The following is a 15,505-nucleotide window of genomic DNA, read 5'->3' as shown; positions in this document are numbered from 1 at the left end:
ACCCTAATTCTGAGCCGATGGGCCACCCGGAATGCCTAGATGGGGCGCTGCCCTACCCTGTGGGATGGGTGCTGCGGGCTAGGCTGAGTGGGAGGTCAGCTCTCCCAGAGGGCGTGGCCAAGCATCCTGCAGCCACAGCAGCAGAAAGAATGGAGCTTGGGCAGACCTGTGGAGACCTTGTCCAAGCTGAAATGGTGACAAGGCCCACTCGAGTCAGCACAAGGAAAAACAGGCTCTGTCACAGGGATTAATATGGTGCTATAAGGGGCTCTCACAGACTCCATGATCAGAGCAGGCCCAGAGCCAGGCTGCAGCACAGTCTCACTTGCCCTGGGGCCCCCATCTGTGATCCCCTCCAGTGGGTCCTCTCTATTATGCTCTTTCTGTAGCCCTCTCCCCAGCTTGCTCGCAGGCCCTGATCCCTCACCACTCCCTCTTGCAGATGCCTATGGCTGTGCCTTACCAGGCCTGACTCCTCCTTGCCATGTCCTCTCCCCTTGGTCTCTGCTTCTAGCTGCAGATATCAGTTCCCCAAGATCAGTTCCTAGCAGAGGAAATCTGACTGGTACTTCTTGTCTTATCAGGCCAAGCTTAGGGGTCACCGGTTGCTGGCTGGCCTCTGATAGACCCTTTTCAGGCCAAGGGTACGTACCCCTGACCTAATGCCAGTGTCTGAGGGACGACAGGTCATGTGCCCTACCACCCACTCAACGGGGACCGTGGGCTGGGTAGCTTCCCCCGAAAGGTGGTATGTGTAGGTGGAACAGGCAACAGCCATGGTTTCCAGCATTTATTCCTGCTGGGTCAGGGCCCAGTGGCAGGAGGTGGCATTGCCAGGTGGAGGGAGTCGTGTGGGGGACTGATCAGGGCCTGGGCTGGCCAGGAGCACGCAGATCCCTAGGATTCTTCGGGAGGTGCAGAGCCGGTGCTGGGAGAGGAGCACGTGCCCTGAGCCACCTGGGCCCAGACAAGTCTCCACAGGTTCAGATGCGGAGCACAGCCCTCAGGGGGTGAGTGGGGGTGGAGGGGCGTGCAGATGGATGGACAGACAGTGCACGGATGCAAGTGTGAGGAGGCACTGCCCACAGGCTCCAGTGTTGCTGTGCACTGATCCCCCTGGCAGCAGTGGCCAGGCCAAGCTCCCAGTCAGATTTCTGACCTTCAGGTCTCTGTCCAGATATTACCCTATCAGAGAGCTCTTCCCGAATCACTATTCTGGTGCCTCCTCATCACTCTCTACCTCTTTGCCCTGCTTCATTTTTCTTCATAACCCTCATCCCCACCTGATGTGTATTATATGTGGTCTGTCTTACGCCACATAAGCTCCACGAGAGCAGGAACTTTGTTTTGTTCAATGCTGTGTCCCTGTTTTGTTCAGTGCTTACCCCAGTGCCTGGCACACAGTAGGTGCTAAATAAATAAATATTTAAGAATGAATGAATGAATAAATGAATGAATGAGAGGAGCATTCTGTATGCATCCTGGAAAGGAAATATTTACAGCTTCCCTTCCCTCCTTCTCCCTCTTTTGCATCCTGCTCCCCCCAGAGTGTAACTGTTTTCTGTTTTCCTAAAGGAACACGTCAAGATGGTGAGGCGCGGGGGCATTCCGGTGCACCTGGAAACCATGGAGCCAGGGGCTGCGCACTGCGTGAAGGTCCGGACGTTCGTGAAGGCCATCAGGAGGCACAGTGCCTTCAGCCAGACAGAATGTGTCAAGGTGCAAGGTAAGGCCGCCTGTCTGCCCCTCCTGGGGGATGCTCGTTGCTTGCTGCTTCCTCTGGTTCTGAGTATCCCCTCGGTTTCCCTGACCTGCTCGCCCAGGATGGGTAGATCCTGTGGTGAAATTGTTCTGCGTTCTAATCCCCCCCAAGGAGAGTCCACCCTGGGGATGGGCAGGGGTCACTGGGCAGCTGACTAGAACACTTTTCCCTGAAAGATCCCGAGGCCTGAGGCCAGACGTTGCAAGGCTGGTTGACCCAGTGGCAACTGCCTGTGTATCAAAGGGGGGTGCAGATGAGGCAGCCGGGGACTGAGCGTCGGACCTCTTGTGGACGTAGCCCACCGTGTAGCATGGCCGCTCTCAGCTGGGAGGGGCCTAATGGAAAGTCTGGATAATCCTCTTGTTTGACTTAATTTTTTCCCTTGAATTTTTTATGGTTTAAAAGCCTGCAGTGAAAAGAAATAAAACAAAACCCCATATCCCATGATTCTGCCACACAAACACCACGAGTGACATTTGTGTATAACTTTTTAGTTTTTAAAAAATTATCATTTTGAATATTTGGTACATTTATATAGTTCAAAAAATATGAGAAGGTACATGTGGAACCGCCTTCCTCCTCCTCTTCCTCATCCATGTAATTCCCACCCTTCCCCCAGAGGTATTAGCTTTTTGTATATCCTTCTAAAGACTTCTCAATACATTTACAAGTAAATGGGAATATACTTTTATATATTTCCCTTCCTTTTAGCACAAATGTTAGCACACTCCATGCACTGTTCCGGATCTTGTCTTTTTCACTTTACATATCTTGTAGATTTTTCCATATCTAAAAAGAACTTTTTCATCCTTCTTTGTAGCTACATAGTATTCCACTGTATGTATATATAACTAATTCAATGAGCTCCCTATTGATGGGTATTTAGTTTTTTCTCCCAATATTTTGCTATTACAGGCAATGCTTCCATTAATTACCTTGGGCATAGATCATTTGCTGGTATATTTGAAGGATAAATTCCTGGAAGTAGAGTTGCTGGGTCAAAGGCATACACACTTGAATTTTGACTGCTGTTTCCAAATTGCCCTCTAAAGGGCTGTTAGGCTTTGTGTAGACAGATGTTGTCATTGAATTATATATACACTTTGAGTCTGCTTTTTCACAAATATCACATCCATAACATTTTCCATGTAGATTTTCTGATTACCATTTTATACTACTTTTTTGGGGTCTTTATTTATTTTTTAATTGAAGTATAGTTGCTTTACAATGTTGTGTTAGTTTCAGGTGTTCAGCAAAGTGATTCAGTTATACATATATATATATGTATATAAATCTATTCTTTTTCAGATTCTTTTCCATTATAGGTTATTACAAGATACTGGATATAGTTCCCTGTGCTATACAGCAGGTCCTTGTTGGTTATCTGTTTTATATATAGTAGTGTGTATATGTTACTCCCAAACTCCTAATTTATCCCTCCCCCAGACCCTCATTTTATACTACTTTTTAAAACCATGTAAGTCAAGCTTGTTAAAAAATTTGAACAACACAGAAGTACATAAAGTAAGAAGTACATGTTCTCCATTCTCCCCACACCACTCAGGAGGTTTCCTTTGGCAAGTCTGGCATTTCATCCTCCAGTCATCTTGTGATGCCAGTACACAGAGGCATAACCGGGACTGTACTGTGCTTACTGCTTTGTACCTTGCTCACCTTCACTGGGTATTGCTATTGTGAACACCTGTTCATGTCAGTACATATGGATCTACCTCATTGTTAAAGAACATGCATAACAAGCCAATATATGGGTGTGCCAAAGTATATGTAACCATCCCCCATAAATAGGTGTATTCTGTGCTTTCCAGTCTTTTGCCACTACAACCCATGATGCAGCGAACAAGTTTGTATATATCCTAATTCTCATTTTAATAGCTGAACTCCTGACCTGCCATGATGATATCCCATGATGTATTAAATCATCCTCCATTTGGGGTATTTAGATCACTGCCTTCTGCTTTTGACGATGATGTTCACTCACTGATTCATTCATTCCTTCAGTGAATAATTATTGAGCACTGACTAGGTGCCACCTGCTGGCCCCGTCACTGGGATACAGCAGGGAAGTCCCTGCCCTCACCGAGCTTACCTTCTAGTTGGGGAGACAGGCTACAAGGCAGTAAACAAATGAGATGATTTCCCTTGGTTGTACGTGCTATGAGAAAGCACACCAGAGCGTGCTGGGGTGGCGGAAGGTGCAGGGGTGCTGCTTTGGGCAGAGAGGGGGGCTGGTTATGCGAGGCTGTTGCTCTAATAAAGATGTTGCTGTGAACTGCTTTCTGCATATGTTTCCTTCCTTGGAATTATTCTTTGGAATCCACTCACAGGAGTGGATGAAAGAGTATGAATGTCTGTGTATCTCTTGATGTGTACTGCCACCATATTTTCCAAAATCATTGATACAAACTGTGGGGAAGAGCCCACCAGATTCTCTGCAGCTGTGTCGGCTGTGGCACCCTTCACATCCTGGGTGAGCAGTCCAGCCCAGAGGGGCTAAACGAATAGGACAGAGAGATGGGAAAGTAACCTGTCCCCCCTTCCGCATCTCCAGACGTTCAGACTTGGCACTTTCTGATACATCACTTAGTAGAATTTGGAGCCAGCCCTACCTGTGTGACCTGTGGTAAGTCACTTAACCCTTGCAGGGGCTTGATACATGAGTTATTATGTGACTATGTTCTGAATTCAGCATTTTCCTCCATCATACGAATGAATGCCAAGAGTAAATTGTGAAATACACTTTGTTTTCAGTTACTGCCCAGCTCCCTTCTGGGCTGTTCTCTTTCGGTGCTTCCCCCTCGTCCTGCCCGGGGCCTGGCCCTCTGCCTTCTTCCTGGCAGTGGCTCAGAGGTACGTGCAAACACAGCGAGTGGCTTAACAGATGATGCTCCTCCCTTTCCCTTCCCCAGAGAAAGATCGTAATCTTCCTGGCTTTCTGGAAACCAGTCTGGATTCTAGAAAAATGGTTTTAATGGTGGTCATTTTGGTCACTAGGGCACACGTCAGACGTCAGGGTGTTGGCATCTGCTCTCTTGGCCAGTGTGCAGAGCCAGATCCAGGAAAGTGAGGGAGGCCCAGGACTGTCTCCTAAACTGATTCCTGTCTTTCCGTTTCCAGGAGAGACCCTGCCGCTGGCACTGGCTCTGTTCTCATTTGTGGGCTTCATGCTGACCCTTGTGGCTGTGCCGCTGTCCATCTGGAAAACGGGCCGGCTGCTCCAGAACTCCTGTTGCCCCGTGGTGATGCTCCCCGACACCCTGGTAACTGTTCTTTTTCCTTTCAGCACGACGCTGACCCGATGTAGTCTGGGCCGTAGTGGGGCAGGGACACACATTTCGTGGGTTTACAAGCATTTGCACAAAGAGGGGAGAAGAGTACTTATAGGACTTCCCTACTAGTCAGAGGGCTGCGAGACCTCCCTTCACCAGGGGGTGGTGGCCTTCCCCAGGCTCCCATCAGGCCTCTGCTCCTTGCCCCCAGGTCCTGGCACTGCCAAGGCAGCAGGTGTATAGCCCAGCCCAGGAGGCGCTGCATTCCAGGTGTCATGCATAGTCTTACCCTGAGGACTGGCCTGCCAAGCCTTCTTACCTCCCTCCCATCATTGTAACAGCAGCTGCATCCAGAAATATGTTCCGGCACAACATAGTCAGTTCATATGCCAAGAGCCTCATGGGTCCTCAGGGTGAAGCGCATGTGTGTGAAAGCAGGGCGCGTGAAGTCTGCTTTGCCTTTGGCTGGGGGCAGGGCAGTCACCTGGACCTGTGACTACCCAAGGTGAGGGATCCCAACTCCTCACAAGCCAGGGTTCTTATCTTACTCCTGAGGTCACTGGGCCATAGATCTGAGTGTCTCCAGTGGGGACAGGCCCTGTGTGCTGTGCCAGGGTCGGGGAAAAGCAAAAGCAGGCCTCCAGAGCTCCCCACATGTTGCATCTGTCTGCTTCCTGGGCACCCTAGCCCCCACCTCCGCCCCAGACCTCAACCTACCGAGCAGTGCAACAGAACACAACAAAATAATAACAAACAAAAGCAAACCCATCCCTGTCCCCTCAGGGATAGCTCACCCTTCTGTCCTGGGAGGATGGGGTTAGCGGTCAGCTTCTCAGAAGCAACTAGAGCCAGAACTGCCTGCAAGCTATACATTCCTGTAGTTCCTTATCAGCCAGGAGTCACCGTGGAATGAGTCCCTCTTGTGACATCAGAGGGCCCTGAGAGCACAGGCCATGCTCCCCCTTCACAGTAGGACTAACCCTCCCTGCAGTCCAGTCCTCAGGACACCCCGCACGCCCCACCATATGATCCTAGTGTCAGCTCTCTTTCTTTCCAGGAGTTTAGGGAGTCATGACTCCAGGGGACACTGGTCCAGAATTAAGCACCAGGCACCGTTCTAAGGCTTTACCGATTTACAAATTACTCATTCGCCCCTTTTCATAATGCTTACCAACCAGTGTTCTTTACATTGGTTCCCCCTCCAGCCACTCTGGGTGACTAAAGGGTTTACTGCTAAACATAACGTCAGTGGGATGTATCAAACACAGGGGACAGAGCTGGCCTGCATCCCCTTTAGCAAGAACTTGAGGGGCTCAGAGTTCCCTGAAGCACAAAAGGATGTGTATTCTGCTGTTCTTGCATGGTGTTTTATAAATATCAATTGGACCGAAATGTTTAATACTGTTCAGATCATCTTTGTCCTCACTGATTTTGTTGGTATAGTTCTATTAGTTATTGAGAGAGAGACAACAAAATCTCTAACTATGAGTGTAGATGTGTCTGTTTCTCCTTTCATGTCAATTTTTCCTTCATGTGTTTTGAACTCTGTTTTAGGTGCATACATATTTATGTATGCACCTTCCTGAATAATTGAGTCTTTTATCATCATGAAATGTCCCTCTTTATTTCTGGCAGTATTCTTATCCTGATATCAATATAGCCCTTTTTTGTTTACTGTTTGTAGGGTGTATCATCCTCCATATTTTAATTTTAAACTTATGCGTGTTCTCAAATTTAAATGGTGTCTCTTGAAGCAGCACAGACGTTTTTTGTTTTGTTTTGTTTTTTAAGTGAATCTGTTCCAACAATCTCTGCCATTTAATTGGAATGTTTAATCCATTAACACTTAACTCTAGTCCTCTCACTTCCTAACTTTTCTGTTTGCACCCATATCTGTTTTCTGGTTCTTCTGTTCATGGCACCAAGAGAGACCTGCCCTCAGTTCCTCAGGGAACTGTAAAAAAATGGGAAATTCACCCAGAGACATTCCCTTCTTCCAAGTGTCAACTTTTGGTTGCTCTTCTGTGACTTAAGGAAGTTGGTTTCATATTTTGATCCTTTTTTTTTTTGATCCGTTTTTGAAGTTGCTATCTGCAGGAGGATTGGTCTGATTGGGGCTCCTCTGCCCGTTAGTAGAAGTGGAACCCTGCAGTAAAGGAAGAACCCCTGAATGAACCCAATACAATGATGATGGGAGGGGAGCATTCCTGGCTCAGCAGGTCATTAGCTCTTCTTTTCCACACACGTGAAAAGCTCAGCCTCCTCGGCTGGACTCCACTGAGAAGTCACCCTTTATGGCTTTCCTCTCAACTCTGTTCCCATGCTTACCCACTACTCACGCCATTCCTAATACGCTCCTTCAATTTCCCTCTTCTGGTCCTATGTTCAGTGACCTAGCATAGTTCCCTCCCAGGACCCAGTGTGTTGTTAGGGAGCCACAGAGTAAAGGGCCAGGGAAAGAACAATGTAAAGGGTCCGTTCCCTATAGAATTTCGGGTGCACAAGGAAAGCCCTCAGTGGCAAGACCTCCTAGGAATCCTAATGCATTATGAGCCATACCCTAAAAATAGCTTTTGGAGAAAACCAAGCAACTGAGATGAGACCAGAGACAAGGAAATTCTTTTTTTTTTAAAGTATTATCTGGATTCCCTACTAAGTTCTTTTTTTAAAAAAGAATTCTTTTTAAAAAAGAATTATTTTTAAAAAAATAATTATTTTTAATTTAAAAAAATAATTTAATTTAAAAAAATAATTATTTTTTAAAAAATTATTTATTTATTTATTTATTTATTCACTTTTTTAGGCTGCACTGGGTCTTAGTTGTGGTATGCAGGATCTTCGTTGCAGAATGTGGGCTTCTTAGTTGTGGCATGGGACTCTTAGCTGCGGCATGCATGCAGGATCTAGTTCCCTGATCAGGGATCAAACCTGGTCCCCCTGCATTGGGAGTACAGAGTCTTACCCACTGGACCACCAGGGAAGTCCTGAGACAAGGAGATTCTATGAGAGAGTGACCACTTTTGTCCATGGAAGATAAATGCCACGACCCTTGGCCACTTTTTGCTTCTCTGTTCCCCTTACCATCCTTCCTACTTTGTTCTAGTGTCTGTTCCTACATGCATTCTTTTCCATAAGGCTTTTAATTCCTATTCTGTTTCTCCCCAGATTTTAACATGGACAGTTTCTCTGAGTGTATGCATTTCCCACAGTGCTGTGTGAGAAATAGATAGCTAGTGTCCATCAAACCCCGAATAAGTTCTGGAGCTGCACATCACCACCACCATCTACCCCCTCTCAGCCTTTACTTTAGTACAGCCTAGCTGCACTTCAGCATTTGCACTGGTCATAGATAATCCTCCAAACTATTAAAAGGCAACTTCCAGCCAACCTTGCAAAGTCCATGCATCTTTCCAATTAAACCATGGAAAATTACCAAGTGGAAATTCTCGACAAGGCTTCAAAAAGTCCTATTGAGTTTGTAAATGTTTAATTTGTCTGTTTGGATTAAACATTTCATGTCTTCATCTATAATTTTACAATTGGTGATGGTGGCACTCTGAAATATTCCATTAAGAATGTCTTTCCATTCAAGTTTTTATCACTAAGTAACAGTCTACGGCAAAAATATGTATGCAAGGAAAATTATATTAAGACTGCTCGGTGTGTGTTCCCTATTTTAAAATATAATGTATTTTCCTTGTCTTTTATCCATAATTGCTTCATGGGGATGGAGGCTTTGATGCTAAAGGTTCTTTGTTTCCTTTCTGTGACTCACTTTATTCTTTCTCTTCTTGCTGTCACATTCCACTGTAATGTGGGTAGCAAACATCAAGATGGCCTCAAGTTAGTCATCTCTAAATTGAGATGTGCTCCAATGGACCATCCCAAGTCTGACTTTGTGTGCTTCCTAGAAAGTGGAGTTTGTGAGCCCAGATGCCTCTGGGGCCCAGACAGATTAAAAAAGAAAAGTGTACAGTGCAATAAATGTGATTTAATAGGGAGAGATAGATATGAGGACCATGGCAAACATGGCCCAGCTAAAGAACGCAGCTTCTTCTCAGTTCATGCCGATTGCTGCCAAGAGGGGATGTGAGCCAGTGCTTCCTAAATTTGAAATGAGAAACCAGAAATCCAGACTTTATAATAAATCTCCTGATTTTCAAATGTTAAGAACAAATTCAACTTAAAAAAAAATCAGCTGAACCTTGCTTGAAAGTTTGTTCTAAACTATAGGACAACAGTTTTGTACCTTCTGAAATTCTGAGATTATGCTGTTTCACTTTAATGTTCTAGAATGACACCATCCAGTATGGTAGCCTCTAGCCATATGAGATGATTAAGCACTTGAAATGTGACTAGTCCAAATTGAGATGTGCTGTAACTATGAAATACATGACAGATTTTGAAGACAGTACAAGAAGAGTGTAAAATAGTTTATTAATATTTTTATGTTGATTACATGTTGAAATAATATTTATTTTAAAAATAAAATATATTATTAAAATTAACTTTACCTATTTCTTTTTACTTTATAAAATGTGCTACTGGAGAATTTTTAATGGCATATGTAGCTCACATTACATTTCCATTACACGGCACTCCTCTAGAGTTTAAAAAGCAATCAGGTATAAGCACTGCAGATGTAGGTAGCCAGCGTCCTGAGAATCTGACCAGACCAGCATCAGGGAATTGGTGGTGGGCTCCACACTGACATCCCATTCAGTGAACCTTGCTTTCCCATTATTTGCCTGTGGACACCAGAAGTGAGCCCTGTAGCCATCTCTTTACAAACAAGATCAAGGGCAACCGACTAGATGAAGCTAATGTCTCTGGGCATGGGGGTGGAGGAAACCATTGTGCCCACCTGTCTGTGCCCACATGCCACTCTTTAAAGTGATGACAGGGAGGGACTTCCCTGGCGGTCCAGTGGTTAAGACTCTGCGCTTCCACTACAGGGGACATGGGTTTGATCCCTGGTCGGGGAACTAAGATACCACATGCCCTGTGGCACAGCCAAAAAAGAAAAAGGAAAAAGAAAAAAAAAAAAAGTGATGATGGGAAGGGCTGTGGGAGAAGCTGTGCAAGACCCAAGTGAGTTTGTTGGAGGCGAGTGGGCTAGTGGTGACACTGGGGAAAGTCGGCCTGAAAGGTTGATACCTGCATTTTTACAACCAGTTATGATGATGTATTGGGGTCGCTGGGAGAAGATAGCAGGAATGTGAAGTATGAGTAGGAAGGGACTCCTATTTATGGAGCACCATCCCTGGACCAGACACCCTGCTAGTGCTGTACGTGGAACACCTCAGACCAGGTCACTGTTTTCAGAGCTCTCTGGTGGAAGAAGGTTAGATTTTTTGGACCAGAACTACATTCTGGACTTCTGTGGGGCAGGGTGCCCGAGGGAGGAGTGCCGAGGAGGCAGGACCCCAAGACATCTGCTGGTCGGTGACCTGGGAGATGATCTCAGTGAAGGTGGGAAGCCCTTGCTCTAGGGGTTAGAATTGTCTTTGGGCTTTTCTGCTGCTGGAAAGTTAATGAATCAGACAGTTGAGGTTTTCGGTGGTATTCTCCACGATTACTATTACTATGACTATTCACCTGATGAATATGAATGAAAATTGTTTTTCAGAAAATAACCAATTCACCTCAGAAGCTAATCAGCTGCAGAAGGGAAGAGGTAGAAGCCTGTGTGGCGGCCGGGCTGTCTTCTGATGAGTTCCTCAAGGCCTGGATCTAGCAGATGAAGTCTAGAAACCTGGTCTGCAGGACGCGGGAGGGCGAGGGGAAGGGCCGTGCTTCGGCTTTCCTCCAAGGACAAAGGACAAGAGAAGAAGAGCCTGCTGTGTCTGTGTTAGAAGCAACTGTCAGAGGTAGAGTGGTGTGGCCGGCGGAGCACCGAGAGGGGGTCAGGGGATGCGACCTCCAGCACTGGATCTCTCTGCTGTCCTCTAGGGGGTTGACCCTGTGGAAAGTGCCTCCTCTCAGTTTTCTCAACTATACAATGAGGGGATTAAGTACCCAACCATTAAACCATATGTATATATATCCATATCATCTCTCCACCACTTGCAGAGCTGTAGGGAAATTGGCAACCCTGTGCATTGGGATTGGTTCCGCTTTTCTGAAGAGCAGTAGATACACGTGTAACAAGAATAACCCCAGGCTCTATACACCTGCTGGCTTGGAGATCCTGCTTTGCTAGAGGAACCTTGAAGAGGAAAGGAAGGGTGTGTGCAATGGGGTTGATTTCACTTCAAGCCAGATGCCTGCGCAGAGGTGACTGAGTGGCTCAGGCAGCTCTCCAAACCATGACCCGGAGGGAGGCCACAGCCCCCTGAAAATGGGCTGTGCACAGATGCTGCAGACGCGTGAAATGCTGTACAGGGTAAATAGTGTGTGCACACTGAGGACAGCAGCTAAAATGCATGTGCATGATGAGATGAGACCGCAGAAGGATGTCGATCATAAGTGTGATGTTTGCCGTGTTCCTTTTTCCTGTAGAGCTGTTAGAGAACTGAATGAAAAATAAAAAGGTGTCACCTTGGGTAATCATTGTGGTTTCTTCCAAAAAAGTGGTCTTTAGGGTTCCAGTTATATCATCAACCTTGAGTGCAGGTCACCTGAAGACCACCTTTGGTCAGGAGATGTGGGAGTAGCCCCAGGTAGGGGATGGGGCAGGGAACCAGCGAGGGGCAGCGTCTGGCTGCATGGGAAACGTGACTGAAGCAGCTGGCCAAAGCCTCATCCGGCCAGGATGCTCCTGCGTCTTCCTGGAGGCCTCGTGATACAGGAAATCCCTTGGGGACCTCTTTTCCTTAAGACATCTCCTCGGGTGTCCTTAACTCTCCTAGCATGTTCATCTGGGGCACGCGACTGAAGCGTCTTCCTGACCCTCTCCCCCACCAGGTGAGGAAGAGTCAGGGTCAGAGAAGGGATGGAGGGGGAAGTTTCTTGAAGGCTGAAACGATTGCTGGGCAAGGCCTGTGCCTCCCTTGTAGACCCCAGCCCTCCCATTTCTGGAGCCTCTGAACTGGTTTGTCTCCACCCCCACTTCCTGGGCCCCTTCCAGCCAGGCCAGAGGTTGAGACAGTCTAACTGCTTCAGCCAGGTGTTTCCCCTACAAGATAGAGGCCCACAGCCCTCTCTCCATCTGGTGGGGTTTCGAGGAGCCAGAGGTTGGGCTCTCTTTAAGATGAGACCACTGAAGATCATCTCCTCTGTACCATTTGGTATGCCTCTGTGTTGTCTGACTCTTGTATGAAGAGTATGTGTTCATTTTACCTTTGGCCTAAACTGGAAACATGTTTTTAGTTTGCAGAAATAAAGAGGATACTAGTTCACCCGTCACCAACCCTCTCCTCCCTCTCCCCTGTCACCTGTCTAGGCCCAGAACCCAGAAATGACCCCTGACTTCCCTCTGCTTGCGTCCCTCTCACAGGTAGTCTCACTGCTTAGCCACCTTGCAGGCATTTACAGGTATATAGGAATTTCTCTCAGTTATTCTAGTGTCGCCCCATGTCCCCAGAATCACTTATCGAAGCCCAGCCATGCACCGGACATTGAGCTAGTTCCTGAAAGTAGAGGGGCTGCCTCCCCTGTAGCTGGCCATTCCCTCTGGCCTGGAGTACTTGTGCTCTAACTCCCCAGCCTCCCCTCCTCCCCTCCAATCACCCGACCCTCTAAGCTGGGACACTTTAATGAATGAAAATGGGTGTGATTAATAACTACAACAGGATGGCAGGGAGACTGACCGTCTCCACAGTCCTTCATGCTGCTCAACTGAGTTGACACCGTGACCCCAGAATCAAGCCCAACTTTCTTAGTCCTGCCTTCAGATGCTGCCAGAGTCCAAGGAACAAAACCTCTGCTCCATGAGGCTTACATTTGAATGTGGGGGGAAAGGAGAAATCATAACAAAATCATAAAATAATACTAGCAATTATCATTATTAAGTGAATTATCTAGTATACTGGGAGTTTGTAAGTCCTATGGGAAAATGACAGGTGGAGCAGAAAATGGAAGGGTGGGGTAAGGGCAGGTTGCAGACTCCTGAATGAAAATAAATGGAAACAGCAGAACCACAACTGTCAAATAAGTCACACAGTGTGGGAGATAAAGCATGACTCTAGAACAAAAGGGTTTGGCAACAAAGCCTCAGGAGTGTGCAGTCTAAAACAAAAACTATATTCAGTATTTATACTGTTTGTATTGACAGTGTATTTTTTTTTTAAGCTATTCCCTTAAGTCGTCAGAGCAAGTAAATAATTGTGTTTATTTTGATGGGAACCTAGATTTCAAGATCAGTGAAAGGGAAGGTCAATGGTAGACTCAAACTGGAACTGAACTGAATATAGCAATATGAAGTCATGTCTTTATAAAACATTAAATGAAAAAGATATTTCCTTTATGGCTTTTTGCCACTGAAATGGCCCAGTTGCAATGTACCCCAGATTTTGGTTTCTAATGCTATCTTTCTCCCCAAAGGAGCCATGGTATCTTGGAGCAATGTCTGACCCCATGCCTGGTCTGGGGTGGAAGGGTGCAAGGCAATCGCAGGACACTTACACCTTGTTGGGCCAGAAGCAAAGCTTTCAATAGTTGGGTCATTCAAAATTATGCAAGAATCAATCTAAAAGGGGTAAATTTGCCCAAGCCAAAGTTGGGACAATGTGAGCATCAAAAGGAGAATTCTGGCTTACATCAATGGACACAATAAATTCGAAAAGTCATGGGTCTATAACTGTACACACGAAAAGCAAATGCAGAGAAGATGAATAGAATGTATTTCTACTGATCCTTGTTATTGAATCCTGTTGGGCTTATTGACTCACTGTATCAAAGAATCATACTAGTAAATGTAGACTAGTAAATGTAGGTACAGCAGTCAGAAGGCGGTCACCACCAGCATTACCTGGCCCAGACCATGACCCTCCCCACCATGAACGCCTGCGAAGCCTCCCCTTCCAATCTTTCTGTACTTTGCACGTCTTTCCTGCCAAGGATTCCGCGGCTAAGTTCTTTTAAGTTCCTTTCACAGACTGTAGACTCTGTCTAGCCTCTGTGCTACATTTCCCCATCTCTTAGATTTTTTTTTTCTTCTTATTTTTCTGTGTGCCCATTTTATGCTTTGGCTAACTTCCTGTGGGTGCTTAGAATTCTCAGTTTCCTTATAATCTGGCCTGACTCGGTCCCTTCAGGGAACTTCCGCCAGCTTCTGAGCCCACCTGGAGGGGAACCTCATTACGTCCACAGCTGTCTGGCGCCACCTAGTGTTGAGTACGGGAAATTCCTTTTGTTCCCACTCGCCTCGAAGCGCCCTGGGCTTCCTGGATAGAGAAAAGGAAAACTCAGGCAAGTTTCCTAGAATGAGAACTCAACAGCGAACTTCCACGAGCTTGGTCCCTAGCAAACCTCCACTGTCGTCAGTAGATTTAGAGTTTAGCAAAGGCCACCATCTCCTCGCTCGTGTTCTGTCTGTCCCCAGCACATGATTAAGGGCTCCACTCTGTGCCCACGTGTGTCTCCCTCCTCCCCTGTCTGTCGGTCTTTCCTCTGTGCTGCCCTTCCCTACCTCTTAAAAAAGGAGTTTTTGGTATTTTTCCCCATGTGTTCTATTTCTAGCCTATCCCTGGATTTGACTGACTTTCCTGTTCCCATGACGGGAGAGTCATGTTAAACAATTTTGGCGCCCAGACTGTGACGTTTGGAAGTGGCACACAAGAGTTGACCCCAAATTACAGTTGTCTCTTTCTGGCTCAAAGGATTCTCAGGTCCTCAAGCATCTAACAAAAAAGCCTGGAAAACCCACAGAGGCGAGAGCAGGAGGTTCACAAAGGGAAGACACAGCCGTCTGCCTCCTTCAGTGGAGCGGGCTGCCAGCCCAGGAGAGGTTGTAAAACCCCATTAAGGACCTTGGAGGAAATTTTGACGAGCCTTCTCAGGTACCTGCAAAAAAGCCCCCAACGCAAAAGCACAAACTCTCCTGTGGGAGGAGGTACATGTCCCTGGTCCCTCCACTGGACCCCACTGGGGAAATTTTAAAAAACGACTTTAAAAAACCTGGCTGTTGGAAAAATAAGTGCCTGTGTAAACCTCAGTAACTTCTACGTTTGCTCCTGTGCTTTAAAATGACTCATCTACGAGGTGGCCACACATCTCCAAATTTCCTGGAGATGCCAGGAAGTCTTCTATCAAACTGCCTCGGTGTAAGCCTACAGATGTTATTTTGGGTTGGGAGATCACACGCCAGAACTAGGGCCCTCTGATGCCATCCTGCCTACATTAACCTCACTGACGGGCTTCCTCCCTCCTCCTTCCTTCCTTCCTTCCTTGCTCCCTTCCTTCCTTCCTTTTATCTTTCTTTTCTTTTTTAACAAAGTTTTAAACTCTGAAGGAGAAATTTAATTTGGCATTGGCAAAGACAAGCCTCAGGCTGAAGAACTGATAAGAAGCTTGG

General features: G+C 46.5%; 1 protein-coding gene across 2 annotated transcripts in view; it reads left to right on the top strand.

Annotated features, from left to right (window-relative positions):
• Positions 1 to 11,598, top strand: part of IL20RB (interleukin 20 receptor subunit beta) — a 31,573-nt gene extending 19,975 nt beyond the window's left edge. The window contains exons 5-7 of one of the 2 annotated variants that reach the window (XM_059065098.2): positions 1,576 to 1,726; positions 4,898 to 5,040; positions 10,679 to 11,598. In XM_059065098.2, the coding sequence (XP_058921081.1) occupies positions 1,576 to 1,726; positions 4,898 to 5,040; positions 10,679 to 10,786 (402 nt within the window). In that variant the 3' untranslated portion in view covers positions 10,787 to 11,598. The remainder of the gene's footprint in view (positions 1 to 1,575; positions 1,727 to 4,897; positions 5,041 to 10,678) is intronic. The other variant, XM_059065100.2, reaches the window with a different exon arrangement.
• Positions 11,599 to 15,505: the final 3,907 nt, after the last annotated feature.

Source organism: Kogia breviceps, chromosome 5, assembly GCF_026419965.1.
Source record: "Kogia breviceps isolate mKogBre1 chromosome 5, mKogBre1 haplotype 1, whole genome shotgun sequence".
NCBI classification, from domain to species: Eukaryota; Metazoa; Chordata; class Mammalia; order Artiodactyla; family Physeteridae; genus Kogia; species Kogia breviceps.
The sequence above is the reverse complement of the archived record's forward strand: the minus strand, read 5'-3'. Positions and strand labels throughout refer to the sequence as shown.